The following is a 13,937-nucleotide window of genomic DNA, read 5'->3' as shown; positions in this document are numbered from 1 at the left end:
CCCCCTCTCTCTTTCTCTCCCTCCCCCCCCCCCGGCCTGCCTGCTGTCCTCACTCTGCCCACCATGGGCACCAGCCGCCCCTGGGCCTTGTCCCACCCATGGTGGGTGGGTGGGTGGGAGGATGGAGCTCAGTGGGCATAGGGTGGGCGTCTCCAGGGAGATGCATGCAGTAGGGAAGAGGGAGCCTGAGCTTTACCTCCGGCAGGTGAAGGGTGTCCAAGGCCAAGAGAGTGCAGTGACCCCTCCCTTGGCCACAGGCCACTCGGCTTGGCACGGCTGGCCTCCTCCTTCGTTTCTGGCTCAGTGGAGTTTGCTGGCAGCACCTCCTACCTCAGCTGCCTGGATATTTTTAGTGCTGGAGGAGTGCCACTGAAATGGGGGTGGGGCTGGGGATGGAGCAGGGGGTGATGCTGCATGCTGCTTCCTCTCGCCAGGCGTCCTCCTCCCAGAGTCCCACCTGTAGCATCTCAGGCAAGCACCCAGACCTGTTTGGAGACTGGCACGAACACCCGGCTCAGCAAAGCTTGTGGAGAGCAGAAAATGGGTTGGGGGTGGGGGCTGCAGCTCTCGGAGCAGGCAGGGAAGCAGGAAAGCCTAATCCTAACCCTAACCCTTGCCTCCCTCTCTCCCTCCCTCCCTCTGGGAGACCAGAGCACAGAGAGCTAGAGGGGCCAATGGCTCACCTCACAGCAGTTGCTGGCTGTGCAGCTGAGAGACCCAAGCAAGCAGCGTGTGTGTGCGCGCGCACACACACACACACACACACACACACACACACACACACACACACACACACACACACACACACACACACACACACACACACACACACACACACACACACACACACACACACACCTGCCCTGCCACCCTGGTTTCAGCCTTTCTGATCCCCAAGAAATGCAGGCCAGGTACCTCATTCCTGTCAATGCGAACTTGTTTATTCATGTCATGGACATGGGTTGTTTACGATGCTCACAGGCTATCATGGGCGCAGCCTTTCAGCCAGCTGGCTTGAGCCATAATGCCAGAGGAGCTGAAGAGGCAGCTTACCAGCTGGGGTGAAAAGTGTGAAAGAGCAGCAAACGCAGCAGCTCAGCACCTGCAAAGAGGTCTGGGAACTGCAGGGGGTGGAGTGGGGAGGAGGGAAAAGCCGCTTCAAAGGGGTGTTTTTTCCTGCAACATTAATTTCACACCCAGCAGATTTTCCTGAAACTACTCTGATGTCAGGAAGGCCTTCCATTTGTCTCTCCCTTCTCCCTCCCTTCTCCCTCCCTTCTCCCTCCCTCCATTCATGGACCAACTTGACGGGGAGAGCAAAGCCAGGGCCCTTGGTCTCTGCAGGGCCAATTTCTTCCATGCTTTCCTCCCCACTGAGCAAGGCTGAGCCTTGACCGATTGCAGGCAGGAGGGACAGATTGGCTCCTGCCGCCGCCTCTGCTCCAGCTGCACAACAGATGCTCATTTCCAGGGGGAGGAAGGGACACGGGAAGAGGCCACCCTGAGCCTTGGTCTCCTCCTGTAGATCCAGCCCCTCCAGTGCGGCCTGCTGGGTGGAAAGGATTCTGTTCTTCTTAGCCCCAGCAGGGAGAGACTTTGGGAGCCCAATGCCGAAGAAACCGTTTCCTCACTCCTGCTTCTCAGCTCCTCGTTGAGGAGAAAGTGTGAGATGCTCTCACTAGGCTGAGAAAGAATGAAAAAGGATGGACCTGAGTCTCCAGTTAGACACCACATCAGTCCTTCATGTGTTTGTCTTGGCCCAAAGCCTTTTCCAAGGGCAGAGTAGTGCTAAGAGGCACAGGAGGTGTGTGGTTTGGGGTGGCCCACAACGGTTTCAGGGTGCAGAGCTCCATTCCTTTAGTAGAGCCGGACACACTTGACAACGTCCTGCATGTAGAAATAGGGTTGGTTGCAGAAGAACCTACAGGATCTCTCGGATCCTGTGTGTCTGGGGGTTTGGTTTGGGGGTCACCCCATGTTTTTTGTGGGGATGCAGGGTGATTTTGACTGTTACCCGTGCCCATCACATATTGATGTGTGATCCCCAAATTTGACTGTTATTGGGGGTGGGATCCAGAATGATCCAGTGAAGACAGATACTCTCACCTGGCCCATGCAGAGGACGTGGGCAAATACCCAGATGGTGGCACCTCTTGGCTGGCATTGAAGAGGCAGGTGGGAGCTGCTCACTAGTGAGGCTCCTTTGGTTCCTCAGGTGTAAACTGGGCTGCCTCCACCCTGGAGCTGAGCAGAATCGTGCCTTGGAGCTGTAAGCAGATCTCTGTATCCATGGCAGCCTGCTCAGGAGCTGAGAGCACCTTGACACACATCACTTTCCCCTCCATATTAAATATTCACAATCTTTTCTCAGCAGTCTTGGGGGGGGCAGCTGGGTATGGGGGGGCTCCGAAACAGATAATAGCTGGGTAGAACATCTCTGCTCCCTGGCAAGTGTCACAAAGCTCCTGAAGAAGAAGGTGCACTTTCAGTCCTCAACCCAGGATTCTCTTGGGTGCAGGAGGCAGGGAGAGGGAGTTCAATCAGGACCCCAAGTCCATGGAACATGTTGTGTGTGCAAGCACAAAGTGGTCTAGGAAGCCAAGGCGAGGTCGTGGGGAAGGGCCAGGGACAAGATTTGCATAGAATTACAGTTCGTAAAATAGCAGGTGGCTTGAAGAGATCTCCTTCAAGAGGTGAATCTTCCTGGTTCACCCAAGCAGAAATCTGTCCACCCCATAAGCTTCCAAGGAGCTTCCATTTGTTTGTTGATTGGGATGTAAACACAACTTCATTAACAAGTCTGATTGCTCAAGGACAGAGCTTTGTGGGAACTGGGTGCCTGGAGGGAAAATGATGGAATAGCAGGAAGTACAGGTGTGTATATTTGACCTCAGGAAAGAAAAATGATGCACCCCAAAGCCAAAGTCAGTTAATCACTGTGACTGGATCTTCTTCTTCTCTGTCTGAGCTCAAGACCTTGAGCCCCAAGTTGAGGTGTACCTTCTTAGAAATACAATTCCTGCTGCCTTCGTAAACACCCTGCCTCCATTCTAACCCCATCGACACTGCATTTTAAGATGGATGCTGACAAACTGGAGCAAGCAGAGGAGGGCAACCAGGATGATCAGGGAGCAAACTGAGACCTAGGAGGAAAGACTGAAAGAACTGGGCATGTTTAGCCTTGAGGAAGTAAGGGAGAGATAGGATAGCACTTTTCAAATGCTTGCTGGTCTGCAACCATAATAAAGAATGATGATGACAACGGCTTTTCAAATACAGTACTAGAACGGTAGTCCTACAGAGGAAGAGCAGGATCTGTTCTCAGTCATCCCAGAGTACAGGACACATAATAATAGGCTCAAGCTATAGGAAGCCAGATTTCAGCTGAATATCAGGAAAAACTTAACTGTTAGAGCAGTACGTTAATGGGGGGGGGTCATCAGGAGGTGGTGAGTGCTCCAACACTGGAGGCCATAAAAAGAAAATTGAACAACCATTTGTCAGATCTGGTTTGATTTGGATTTCTGCCTTGACCAAGGGGTCGGACTCAATGGCCTTAAAGGCCCCTCCAATTCCATTATTCTGTGATTCTATGGGTTCTACCAGTCCTGTGGGCTCCCTCCTTCCTCCCTCTCTCCCTCCCCAGGGAGTTAAATTGTGAGAGTCCCATGGTGAAATGATGGTGGGGAATGGAGACACTCCACCCTGGTTTTGCCTCTTTCCCCTGATCCCTTCTGTCTCCTAATACGAGGCGTAGTCCTTGATCAGGTGAATTTCCTGCAAAGATTTAGAGGAGTCCACTGAGAGAGGTATATATCCCCCCCCCCCGGTGTGTGTGTGTGCTCACATGTCTTGTTCTAGACTAGCTGCTCATGTCAAGAGGCTCTCAGAAGTACCATTTACCTCAGCTTCAAATGACGTAGAAACACACAGTGATCTTGGTCTGCTTCGAGCGTTGATAGCGGATGCTCTGTGTGTCTATATTTAAACCAAGCTGATAAATTTTGCATTGAACACAGTTTAGAGGGAATGAACAATTAAACTCCTGAAAGACTGAGCGTCTGGTGGGAAGCCTGAGAGGGGCTTTAGAGTAAAAGAGATCAGCGACCCGCTTGATCCTGATGTGACCTTGTTCTTCCCTCCGTTCCCACGTCTGTCTTGCGCCCACCATCGATTTGCCCTCGCCAGCAATGCCGGAAGGATCAGCCCTTCCGCAGGCCCTTCCGTAGCATCTTTTTCATGCCCCAGATGGCGTTGGCACAGCCCGGGGTGGCAGGGGGGTCTGGGAGGTGCCTTGCTTGGGGATTCCCGAGGACATGGGCGAGAAGTCCTGGGGGCACGTTGTTGCTGCCCGTGCGAGCAGGCGCCTTAGTGCCAAAGTTCAAGTGTAGAAGGGTGCTGTAGCCCAGCCGGGATTCGATCTTGGGGGGTGGGGTGGGTGGCACACGTGGACACCTCGCCACAACTGGAAGCCAGGCCGGACGCGCCGCCCTGGGAAGAAAGGGCAGTCCGCCTCGCTGTTGGGCAGAAGCCACCCCGTCTACCCCGAGGTCTGCGTTTCAGCACTTGGACAGCGCACAGCGGCGGTGGGGAAGGGCGCGCGCCGGCGCTCCGGGTGGGGGTGGGGGACTTGGCGGCGCTCCTCGGGCGGAGGAAAGTTGCCGGACGGGACCTTCCTCCCGGCCGCAGCCACACTGGAGGCGGGGGCGGGAAGAGGCCAAACAGCGCGGGAGGGGGAGATGGCCGCCAACTGCACCCTCCCCTCGCCCTGCCCTTCAGTCTGCGCCTCCGTGTCCCCTGCTCAGGTGACAGACGAGCCTCCTGCTACCGTGCGCTAATTTTAGCCTCGCAGCGGGAACAGGCAGCGGTTGCATTACCCCCCCTTCCAGGGAATTAAGGTTAAACGGTGTCATATGTTGCCTGGTGCCCCTTTCCCAGCTCCGCGTTCTGAATGGGCTGCTCGGGTGATTCCACCCCCTCTCTCTTCCTGAGGTTTTTCCTTCCCGAATCGTAGGTAAAGACTCAAATGTGTTGTTTCCTGTGGTGTGAACGTGCGGAAGGCGCGGCCTGTGCGTGGGAAGAATGTCATGCAGGAGCCTTTGACAAGCCGACCCTAGAGCTAGGCGTTGCCCCAGCGGAACGCTTCCCTTCCCTCTTCCAGCCAGCCCTGCCTTCTTCCCGGGCATTGCATTCCTCCAAACCTTCTTAGGCGACTTCCTTCGCAGCTCCCAGAATCCCCCAGCCAGGTTTTGTTTTTTTTGAGGAGCTCCAGATGTTGCCTATCCCCCACGCCCAGATTTCTTGCTCATTTTGCAAATCTTAATCATCGCGACCGTTCTCCACTCCACACCAACCCCATAAAGTCCGTGTGCAGAGGAATCCCCCGGGCTGTGGTGACGGCTGATGCCGCGGAGCCACCCTTCCCTATTGGCCCCATGGATGGTTCCCTCCCCCGACTCCCCTGCCACGTGGATTCTTCGGTGGGCTGCCTGCCCTTTGAGCTTGGGAGGATTCCCGCTCCTGGGCACGTCTGGGGCAGACTTTTGCGGGGCGGGGCGGGGCGAGTGGCAATTGTTCCGCAAATAAAGAGCTGACTTTAATGCTGACCCTTCAGGGGAGCGGGAGTCAAAGACACAGAAAGGGAGGACGAGAGGAAAGGCAGGGGCTGCTTCCACCTGTCGGGATTAATTAACAAGTCAACGTGCAAATTAGTGAATGATCACTTGTAAGGCACGAAGTTCTGGTTTACGAACATTTGGGTAGTTAAGCTGACCCCCCCCCCCGACCAATTAACTAACCCTCTTTTTTGGCGGGCAAAAGTGATCCCTCCTCTGGCTTTCAATTGCTTTGCTGCCTTTCTTTTAAGTACCAGAAGGTTTGGGGACAAGAGACAAAGGATAGAGGGAGGCCCTTCTGCTGCGCCCCTTCCTGACTTGCCCCATGCTTTTTAATCTCACCCATACGGTCTGAGAGAACCCACTTAAAACTACCAAATCGAGGGGGCGGGGGGGGGTACGCGTATCTTTTATCACTAAAGGCTTAAAAACAGATTCCGCAGCTGAAATTTACAATCCCGATTAGATGGCTGCACACTTGGCCATCCGGCTGGAAGTATGTTGGAGTCTGAAGCTACCGGGGTGTTTGTGTGTGTGTGTGTGCGCGCGCGCGCGCTCGCGCGTTTCTCAAGATCCACAGACAAAGGGCCACTAGCCCGCTCCCTCGTGAGCTCTCTCTTGCCTTTTGTCAATCACCTGGCTTCTGCGTGGGTGGGGGGAGGAGGAAGAAAGAGGCTGAACCACGAAGGGGGGGGGGGCGGCGGCCCTCCGGCGTCATAGGCTGCGAAAAGACCACAGATCCTCGGAGCTACCCTGAGAGGGTCTGTCCCTGCCGCCCGTGAGGAGGAATGGGGCAGGCGGCGTCGGGGTGCCAAACTGTCCCGGCAGGCTCCTGGGCGCGGCGAGGTTGGAAGCGCTCCTGACCGAAGTTGCTGCTTCGAGGGAGCCCACACCGATTCCTAACCCGGGGAAGGGGCGGCATCACAAGGTTTCCTTGCGCTGCCCTGGCCTCGCCTCTCATCCCTTCCCGCTGCTGCCTCGGAGGAGCGCTGCGGATACGAACGGAGGACCAGGGAGGGCGGCATCGGGTCAGGCTCCCAGAGGACGCGGACCGGCAAGGGACTCTTCACCGTCCGGGCGTCCGTGACGTGGGCTGGGCAGAGCCTTCCCCGCCTCGAAGGGGGGCGGGCGGAAGCGAGCGCAAGCCGGAGCTTTTGTCGAGGGGGCAGCGGGCGCAGCAGGCAGCGGCAGTTGGCAGGAGCGGCCGTCGCTCGGCCGTCGAGGAGGTGCCTCCATGCGGCTCGGGTGCTGCTGCTGCTGCTGCCGGACGGCGCCGCGGAGCAGCACCACGAGCGGGACATGCCTGGGCGCCTCCCGGGCCTGGGGCGCCGCCACCGCCGGGACTCTTGCCCCACCGCGGCCTCCGCCTGCCTTGCCGGCGGGGACCGCCACCCTGCAAAGGGATGCGAACGCAGCTCCTCCTTCTGCTCGGCGCCCTGCTTAGGTGAGTCGGCATCGGAGACCCTCTCAGATGAGCCTGTGGGGAGGGAGAGAAGGAGGGAGGGAGGCAACCTTTGGGCGCAAAGGGCTGCTCTGCACGTGCTCAGAAGCAAGCTTCCTTTTGTCGAGGTGGTGCGTTCCCGGGATGCCTGAGAGCTCGGAGCCCGCGATCTCACCCTCGCCTCTTCCCTTGTCGGCAGCTTGCTTGCTCGCCTCTCGGGAGAGACGCACATTTCCCGTCCAGAGCCGTCCGGGACTCCGAAGGAAGGAGACCCTGGAGAGATCCCAACTAGAACCCCCACCCACCCTTTCCGCAATTAGCAGCGCTTCGCTCCCCGGACATCCTGTTTTCCTGCCTCTTATAGCGCAATCCGGGCGCTGGTGGAGAGGCGTGGAGGGATCCACGGCCAGCCGGCGTGTTCCGAGGGAGAGATTTAGCAGCTGCAGCGTTTCTCCTTCGGATGGAGGGACAGAGAGAGGCGAGGGGAGGGTTGTGACCATCTTGTGATTAGGCAGAGAGCCCTTCCCACTTTCCTTTCTCTAGCCCTCCACCCCCACCCACCCCTCCCAAGCCCTTGGTTTAATGATTGTCAGGGAGTAAGCGGTCATCACCATTACTACCAAATCTGGCAGGCAGGGGGGACAGCCCTGGGGAATTCAGCTCCAGAAAGGAAGCCACGTTAGGACGGACAGAGGGTGGCTTGGTCTGGAATGGTGGTTCTTGGCGGGGGCGGGGTGACTCCCTAGGTCCAGAGGGCAGCCTCAGGAGGGCTGGTGGGAACAGGAGCACTTCACTCTTCACCCTCTTCCTTGGCTCCAGGTGTCACGCTTTGTCCCCATGGATGTGGGGCTGATGGTGGGGAGCAGAGGAGCCTGCTAAACAGATAGGGTTCTGGGCCCTTGGTGCTGTGGAAGTCCGGGAGTCTGTGTTTGCAGCTGTGCCCGAGTTCTCCAACCCTTCCGAGGGTTGAAGAGACAGGCCTGGCAGGTGGTTTAGAAGGGAAATCGTCCCTTGGGTAACTATGGGTTGGGCCCAGCCATTGGCCAGCTCTGAAGAAAGGGACTCCCCTGGAACTGTGATGGTAGGGGAGTCCCAGCACTGTTGGGAAGTTTGGGGGTTCAGGGAGCCCTGTTGGGGATTCCTTGGTTTAGCCGAGTAGCTACAGCAGCATTTAAAACCTTATTCTCTGGAGCAATAAACTGGGCAAAGGCTGAGCCTAAAGAAAAGAGATTAATTAAGATTTATGTAGAAACTACATTGATTGGAAAGCCTGGTTCCTAATCTCATAAACTGGCCCTGTGCCAGGCTGGAGGATGTGGTCTGGGGGGGGGGGATCAACGTCCCTCCTCAAGAGAGCTTCAGAGGTCATCCGAAAAGGCAAGACTGGCTGACCAAAGAGGTAAGTGGTGAGTTATTCCCTTTCTCTGGGGCATCAGGGAAGCAGAGACAAGGACAGGCAGCAGCTGTTCTCCTTCCCACCCACCCCGAACCCACATCAGGCCTTCTTTGAGAGAGGGAGGTCCTTGGGGGGGGGGGTTTCCTGTGAAAACTCTCCAGAAGCACAACCAGAGAGGCAGGGGAGAAGACGCCATCCCAGTCGATGGCTCCGGAAACAAGGTCCCTTGGCTGCTCTTTAGGGAAAGGAGCCAGGCAGGGAGGTTGCAGCCAGGTGGGCTCTGTGTTGCTGTGAAGGCTGCCCTTCTGGTGCACCACTAGCCCTCCTTCCTTCCTTCCTTCCTTCCTTCCTTCCTTCCTTCCTTCCTTCCTTCCTTCCTTCCTTCCTTCCTTCCTTCCTTCCTTCCTTCCTTCCTTCCTTCCTTCCTTCCTTCCTTCCTTCCTTCCTTCCTTCCTCTCTCTCTCTCTCTCTCTCTCTCTCTGTGTTTGTACCTTGGGATGGCCTCCTGAGTCATGCTTCCAGCTGCCTTGCTCAGAAACTACCAAGAAATCAAAGAGCAAGGTTCCTTCTGGAAGTGGATTCTAGTGTGTTCAACGCCCATGTGAACATGTCACTGGAAGAAGAGCTACATGGGGAGAAAAGGGGGGCATCTGTGGACCCCCACATGACTGCTAGATTTCTGGAAGCATCTGCTGCCCCCCCCAAACACAGGAGTACCAGAAAGAGCTGCAAGCAGGGCACGGGGGTGGGGGGGTGCAGGAGAGAACTTAGCAGAAAGGAGGCTTGTGCCCATTAAAGGTCTTTTAATTAATTGCTTCAGGGTCCAGCCTTAAAGAGGAGAGCAAGAGGGGTGGGCATACAAAGCCCCACATGACAGCAACATCACAGCTGACGTGTCAGAGCTCTGTCTTTTGCTCATTCCTGGGGATCTGACTGGGAAAGAACCATCCTCTGGGTCAGATTAACAAGGACCTCCAGGAGCAGGGGGGGGGGCAGGAAGGGCAGGGGTTGAGTCATCTCCCCTGGCTGTACTGTTCACAGCCTGGCCAGTCGTGGCCTCAACCCTTGTCCTCCCCAGGGAGCCTTCCCTTTGCTTCAGGGGGCTTTCCTTGCAGCACAGATTCCAGCGCTCTGGGCTGGCTTGCGGGTGTTGGATCTCTCTCTCTCTCTCTCTCTCTCTCTTCTCTCTCTCTCTCTCTCTCTCTCTCTCTGTGTCTGCCTGATGGCCAAACTGGATTAAAGGAAAGCAGAAAAATGAGTTTCCATACCACATGCAAGTTTAACAAGCCTGCTAGGAGCCAGCCAGCCTGCCTGCCTTTCTCTGCCCTCCCTCTTGGGGCTTGTTCAGCTAGCTTGTGTTCCCACAACCTGAGTTACCTTTATTCTAGTCACACACTGAGCTGGCATCTTCCCCCTCAGGACTGTTGGCAGAGGGAGGTGGGCGATGCTCAGGACAGGATGGGAACAGCTGGTGTGGATGATGCAAAGCAAGGGGGAGTGGGAGAAAGAGCAGGGCCACAGGCTGGAGGGCTGGGAGAGCACCCCTCCCTTGGCAAGAAGCATGCGGGGTGGGGTGGGGGTGCATGGGGTGGGGGTGAACGAGACACCAGGTTTCACCAGGTCAGCAGTTAGAGTAGAGAAAATGGCCATGCTGCGGGAGGACGGGTTTAACCAGCCAGCTGACTTGTGGATGGGAAGGCCTCTCCTGCTCGGAAACCGTCCTCCCGCACTTTTGCTTCCTTGTGGCCTCTGCTGACTTGGGCTGGCCCTGACGTTTGCCCGAGTGAGGCACCTGCCTCAGGTAGCAGACTTTGAATGCTATGAATTGGCACCAGACATGTGTGATCCCTGTATTTTTGCTACCACAGACGAATACATTTCTGCTGTTGTTCCAGATCTCAAAACACATTCGGGTGCTGTGCACTTTTACTTGAGTATTGCGGTGGGAGAGGGGGAGTACTTTCTCCCCTGCCCCAGGTGGGACCATGTCCCGGGACAGCCCCTCCACTGAACTGGCTTGCACCCACTGCATTGGCCACACATCGCAGCTGGAGTGTCCTGTGGCAGCTTGTTGATGTTCACTGAAAAGTGAACCAGGACAGAAATTTACTGGATAAGTCCAGGATTTCCACAAAATGTGCTGGATTGGGCAGGCCCAGGGCGCCCCCAGAAGAAGGGAAGGCTCAGCCACTTCTAAGTACTTGCTACCTTGAAAACCCTGGAAAAAAAGGGGTCACCAGAAGTGAGAAGTGAGTTCACAGTACATGATTATGATTTTTAAAGGAGGCAGCTGTAGCACAAGAAAGAGGTGGTTACAACGGCTACTGTACCTTCCTACAACCATTTCGCCGGCTGCCAGTCCATCTTCGGGGCCAGTTCAATGTCCTGGTTAGGACCTATAAAGCCCTTTACCTGGCTCAGGTTCCGGCTGTTTGAAGTTCTGTATCTTCCCAAAGTGAGCCTTCCTGATCTCTGAGATCTCCTTGGTCCCACTGCCATCGCAGGCCACTTTGGTGAGGACTCCAGGGAGGGCAGTTTCCGTGGCCGCTTCATATAAAATTCCCTCCCACACAAGGCAAGGTACCCACCTTTTTAAAGTCCTTCTGCCAGGAGGTCAAAAGCACTTGTTAAACTAGTGATGATTTCAATATTGTTATAGGTTTAATAACATTTTTTTTACTAGTATTCTTATTTATTATGATTTTAAACATACAATGGTACACTTTTTAATCTGTTGTACACCGCTTTGAGTCCCTTCATTGGGAGAACATTAGATTAAAATGAAATGCAAGATGGGGAGCGAACAGGCTGGCCTTGGGATTGGGAGCCCTGGGCCTTCTGAGCTGGCGAAGGAGGTGCACAAAGGCCTGGAGGAAAGATCCAGAGAGCTTCATCTGTCTTAGCACACGCGCGGGGGGGGGGGGCGGGGGAGAGGAAGAGGGAAGATGCCTGCCCGCCCAGGGATCTAGCCTGGACTGAGGGGAGGAGTGGGAGGAGGTGATGGAAGACGAGGGCGAGGGCTCCCTCCCAGCAGAGGTGGAGGTGACAGAAGGAAGCAGCCAAGATTTGTGCCAGGCTTCTGCAGGGCTGGTGTGTTCAGTCCCCTGCTCTGGGGAGGCAACTCCTGCCCTCAAGGCCTTCACAGCTAAAACAAGCCTTTCCAGGTGGGAGGCCAAGGCAATCTCAAACACAGGCTGTTGGAGCGGATCCCTGCCCCCCCGCCCCCTGTTGCAGCCTTTTCCCTGAGAGGAGCCCAGCAGAGCGACATCCCTTGAGGGCCACACTCTGTTTCCCTTGGCCTCCCCTGCACGCACACCCGTTCTGAGTGTGTCCCAGATGCCCCCAAGGCCAGCCTTTTTTGCCACTCCAGTCCAGCCGGCCCTTCTTGGAGGCACCCGCCGCCGCCCTGGGCCGTTCTGGGGTGACGCCATGCCCACTGCCCACAGTGTGCACATTCCCTCGGAGTGTGGAGGGGAAGTGGTCTGTCTGTCTGTCTGCTGCAGTGGGGGAAACAGGAGGGGTCCCACAACGGGTCCCTCTGGGTCTGAGCGAGGGGCACCTTCTTCCCGCAGTGTTTGTAGTCAACACACACACACACACACACACACACACACACCACACACACACACACACACACACACACACACACACACACACACACACACACACACACACACACACACACACACACACACACACACACACACAGAGGCCCCATAGGCTATCCCCGAGTCTTGGCCTGGAAAGGACAAGGGAGGAATGCTGGAGCCTGGAAGTTGGAATGAGGTGAGGTGGACCCCATGGCAGGACCACCTTGCACTCCGGTCTTGTGAGTTCTCTCCGCTGCTGCGCACACGCACGGGAAGGTTTGCCATGCTAGCTTGTCAGTCTAGGGGAGAAGGGTCCAGAAGGAGTCCCCTGGCTCCTGTGGCCAGATTAAGGGCCCCCCAATGTCCTCTCCCTATACTGTTTTTCACGCCTCTCTCCCAGATTGCCCAAACCCTCCAGACCGTCCCTGATGGGTGGCACCAGGCAACCCAGGTGAGGCTGACCTGTGCCTGTTGTGTGGGCAGCGGCCAGTTCATCCAAGTGCTTCTGAGTGTGTGTGTGTGTATGTCTGGGGAAAGGCTGCCTTCTGACCTCTGCTCTGTTTCCCTGATTCCACCCCCCCACCCGCCCGTCCACCCACAGACTGGTGTCAGGGAAAGGAGAAGCAAGGTCCACCCCGCGCAGTCTGCCTCAGCCCATGTCCCCCTCTGATTTCCTTGACAAGCTTATGGGCCGGACGTCCGGGTACGATGCCCGCATCAGACCCAATTTCAAAGGTAAGCTGGGGGGGTGAGGGTGAGGGGGTTCCCCCCCCGAAGGTTCCCAGGCTGCCCCTGTGCTTCCAGTTTCTGCAAAAAGGAAGGCCTGGAGCCGAGCGGGAGGCACGTGGGCCCAGGCCTCCTCTCTTGGTTCTTTCCTGGCAAACCCACGATGCTGGACAGAGGAGGGACCCTTCCCTTGCAGGTGGCAGAGCAGGTCAAGAGGAACCTGGGGCTCACTGAAGACCCAGGCGAAATATTGTGAGCCTCCCAGCATGGAGGAAGAGTATTCGACTCGTGTGCAGAAGGATCCTCTTTCAGTTCCCATCCTATCCTGCCGGAAGCATCCCAGGAGGCGGGGTGGTGGTGGTGGTGGTGGTGGTGGTGGTGGTGGAACTGCTGGGATGGGGGGCCAGGGCCAGAGAGCTTTCAGGGTGTCAGCTGGGGAAGAAGAGGAGCCGGGTTCTGCCCCTCGCCCTCCTTGCTGAGAGTTGCATCCCGGCACAGGTGGAAGGCACCAGATTGGTCCATGGCCTGGCTCTGTATCGGCCAGCTCCCTTTGCCCCTTGATGCGCTGCCCCAAGGAACTTGCAGTCTGGATTTAAGGAGGGCTGCTGCACTCCTCCACTCCTGACCTGCCACGCGGGGATTCCCACCTGCCCCAGCCAGCAGAACCAAAGATCTCTCGGTGGTGGTGGTGGTGGTGGTGCGCGTCCCTGGTCTGGATGAAGCCGTGGCCTGTCTTTCCACAAGCCAGTTCCTCTCCCCCCTCCCTCCCCTAACCTGCCACGTATTGATCAACTCTTGACATTTTCTCTTTCATTGGCTTGCAGGACCACCTGTCAACGTGACCTGCAACATCTTCATCAACAGCTTCGGTTCAGTCACAGAAACAACCATGGTAAGCCAGGGCAGCTCCTTCCCCTCCCCCACCTCCCCTCCCCTCCCCTCCCCTCCCCTCCCCTCCGCCTTCTTGGTTCCTGAGCACACTGGTCGACACCCTCCCCTCTTGGGGGGCAGGAAGGGGCTTTCGGAGGCATAGCTGGCCACCTCGCACCCACGCCTCCCTGCCCTGACCTTGGAGGTCTACTAGAGAAGGAGAGTTTGTGGCCTCGGGGGTCAAAGGGAGCCAGAAGGGACACGAGGGTCAGTGGGCAGACGGAGAGCCACTTTTGTGA

General features: G+C 56.6%; 1 protein-coding gene across 2 annotated transcripts in view; it reads left to right on the top strand.

Annotated features, from left to right (window-relative positions):
- The first annotated feature begins 6,210 nt into the window (after window positions 1-6,210).
- The window catches only part of LOC110080145 (glycine receptor subunit alpha-4), an 18,826-nt gene continuing 11,099 nt past the window's right edge, over window positions 6,211-13,937 (top strand). The window contains exons 1-3 of one of the 2 annotated variants that reach the window (XM_072981104.2): window positions 6,211-7,059; window positions 12,644-12,777; window positions 13,593-13,660. In XM_072981104.2, the coding sequence (XP_072837205.2) occupies window positions 7,019-7,059; window positions 12,644-12,777; window positions 13,593-13,660 (243 nt within the window). In that variant the 5' untranslated portion in view covers window positions 6,211-7,018. The remainder of the gene's footprint in view (window positions 7,060-12,643; window positions 12,778-13,592; window positions 13,661-13,937) is intronic. The other variant, XM_072981103.2, reaches the window with a different exon arrangement.

The sequence above is a fragment of the Pogona vitticeps genome, chromosome 11, assembly GCF_051106095.1.
Source record: "Pogona vitticeps strain Pit_001003342236 chromosome 11, PviZW2.1, whole genome shotgun sequence".
In the NCBI taxonomy this organism is placed as follows: Eukaryota; Metazoa; Chordata; class Lepidosauria; order Squamata; family Agamidae; genus Pogona; species Pogona vitticeps.
This window is presented reverse-complemented; position numbering and strand designations above follow the sequence as displayed.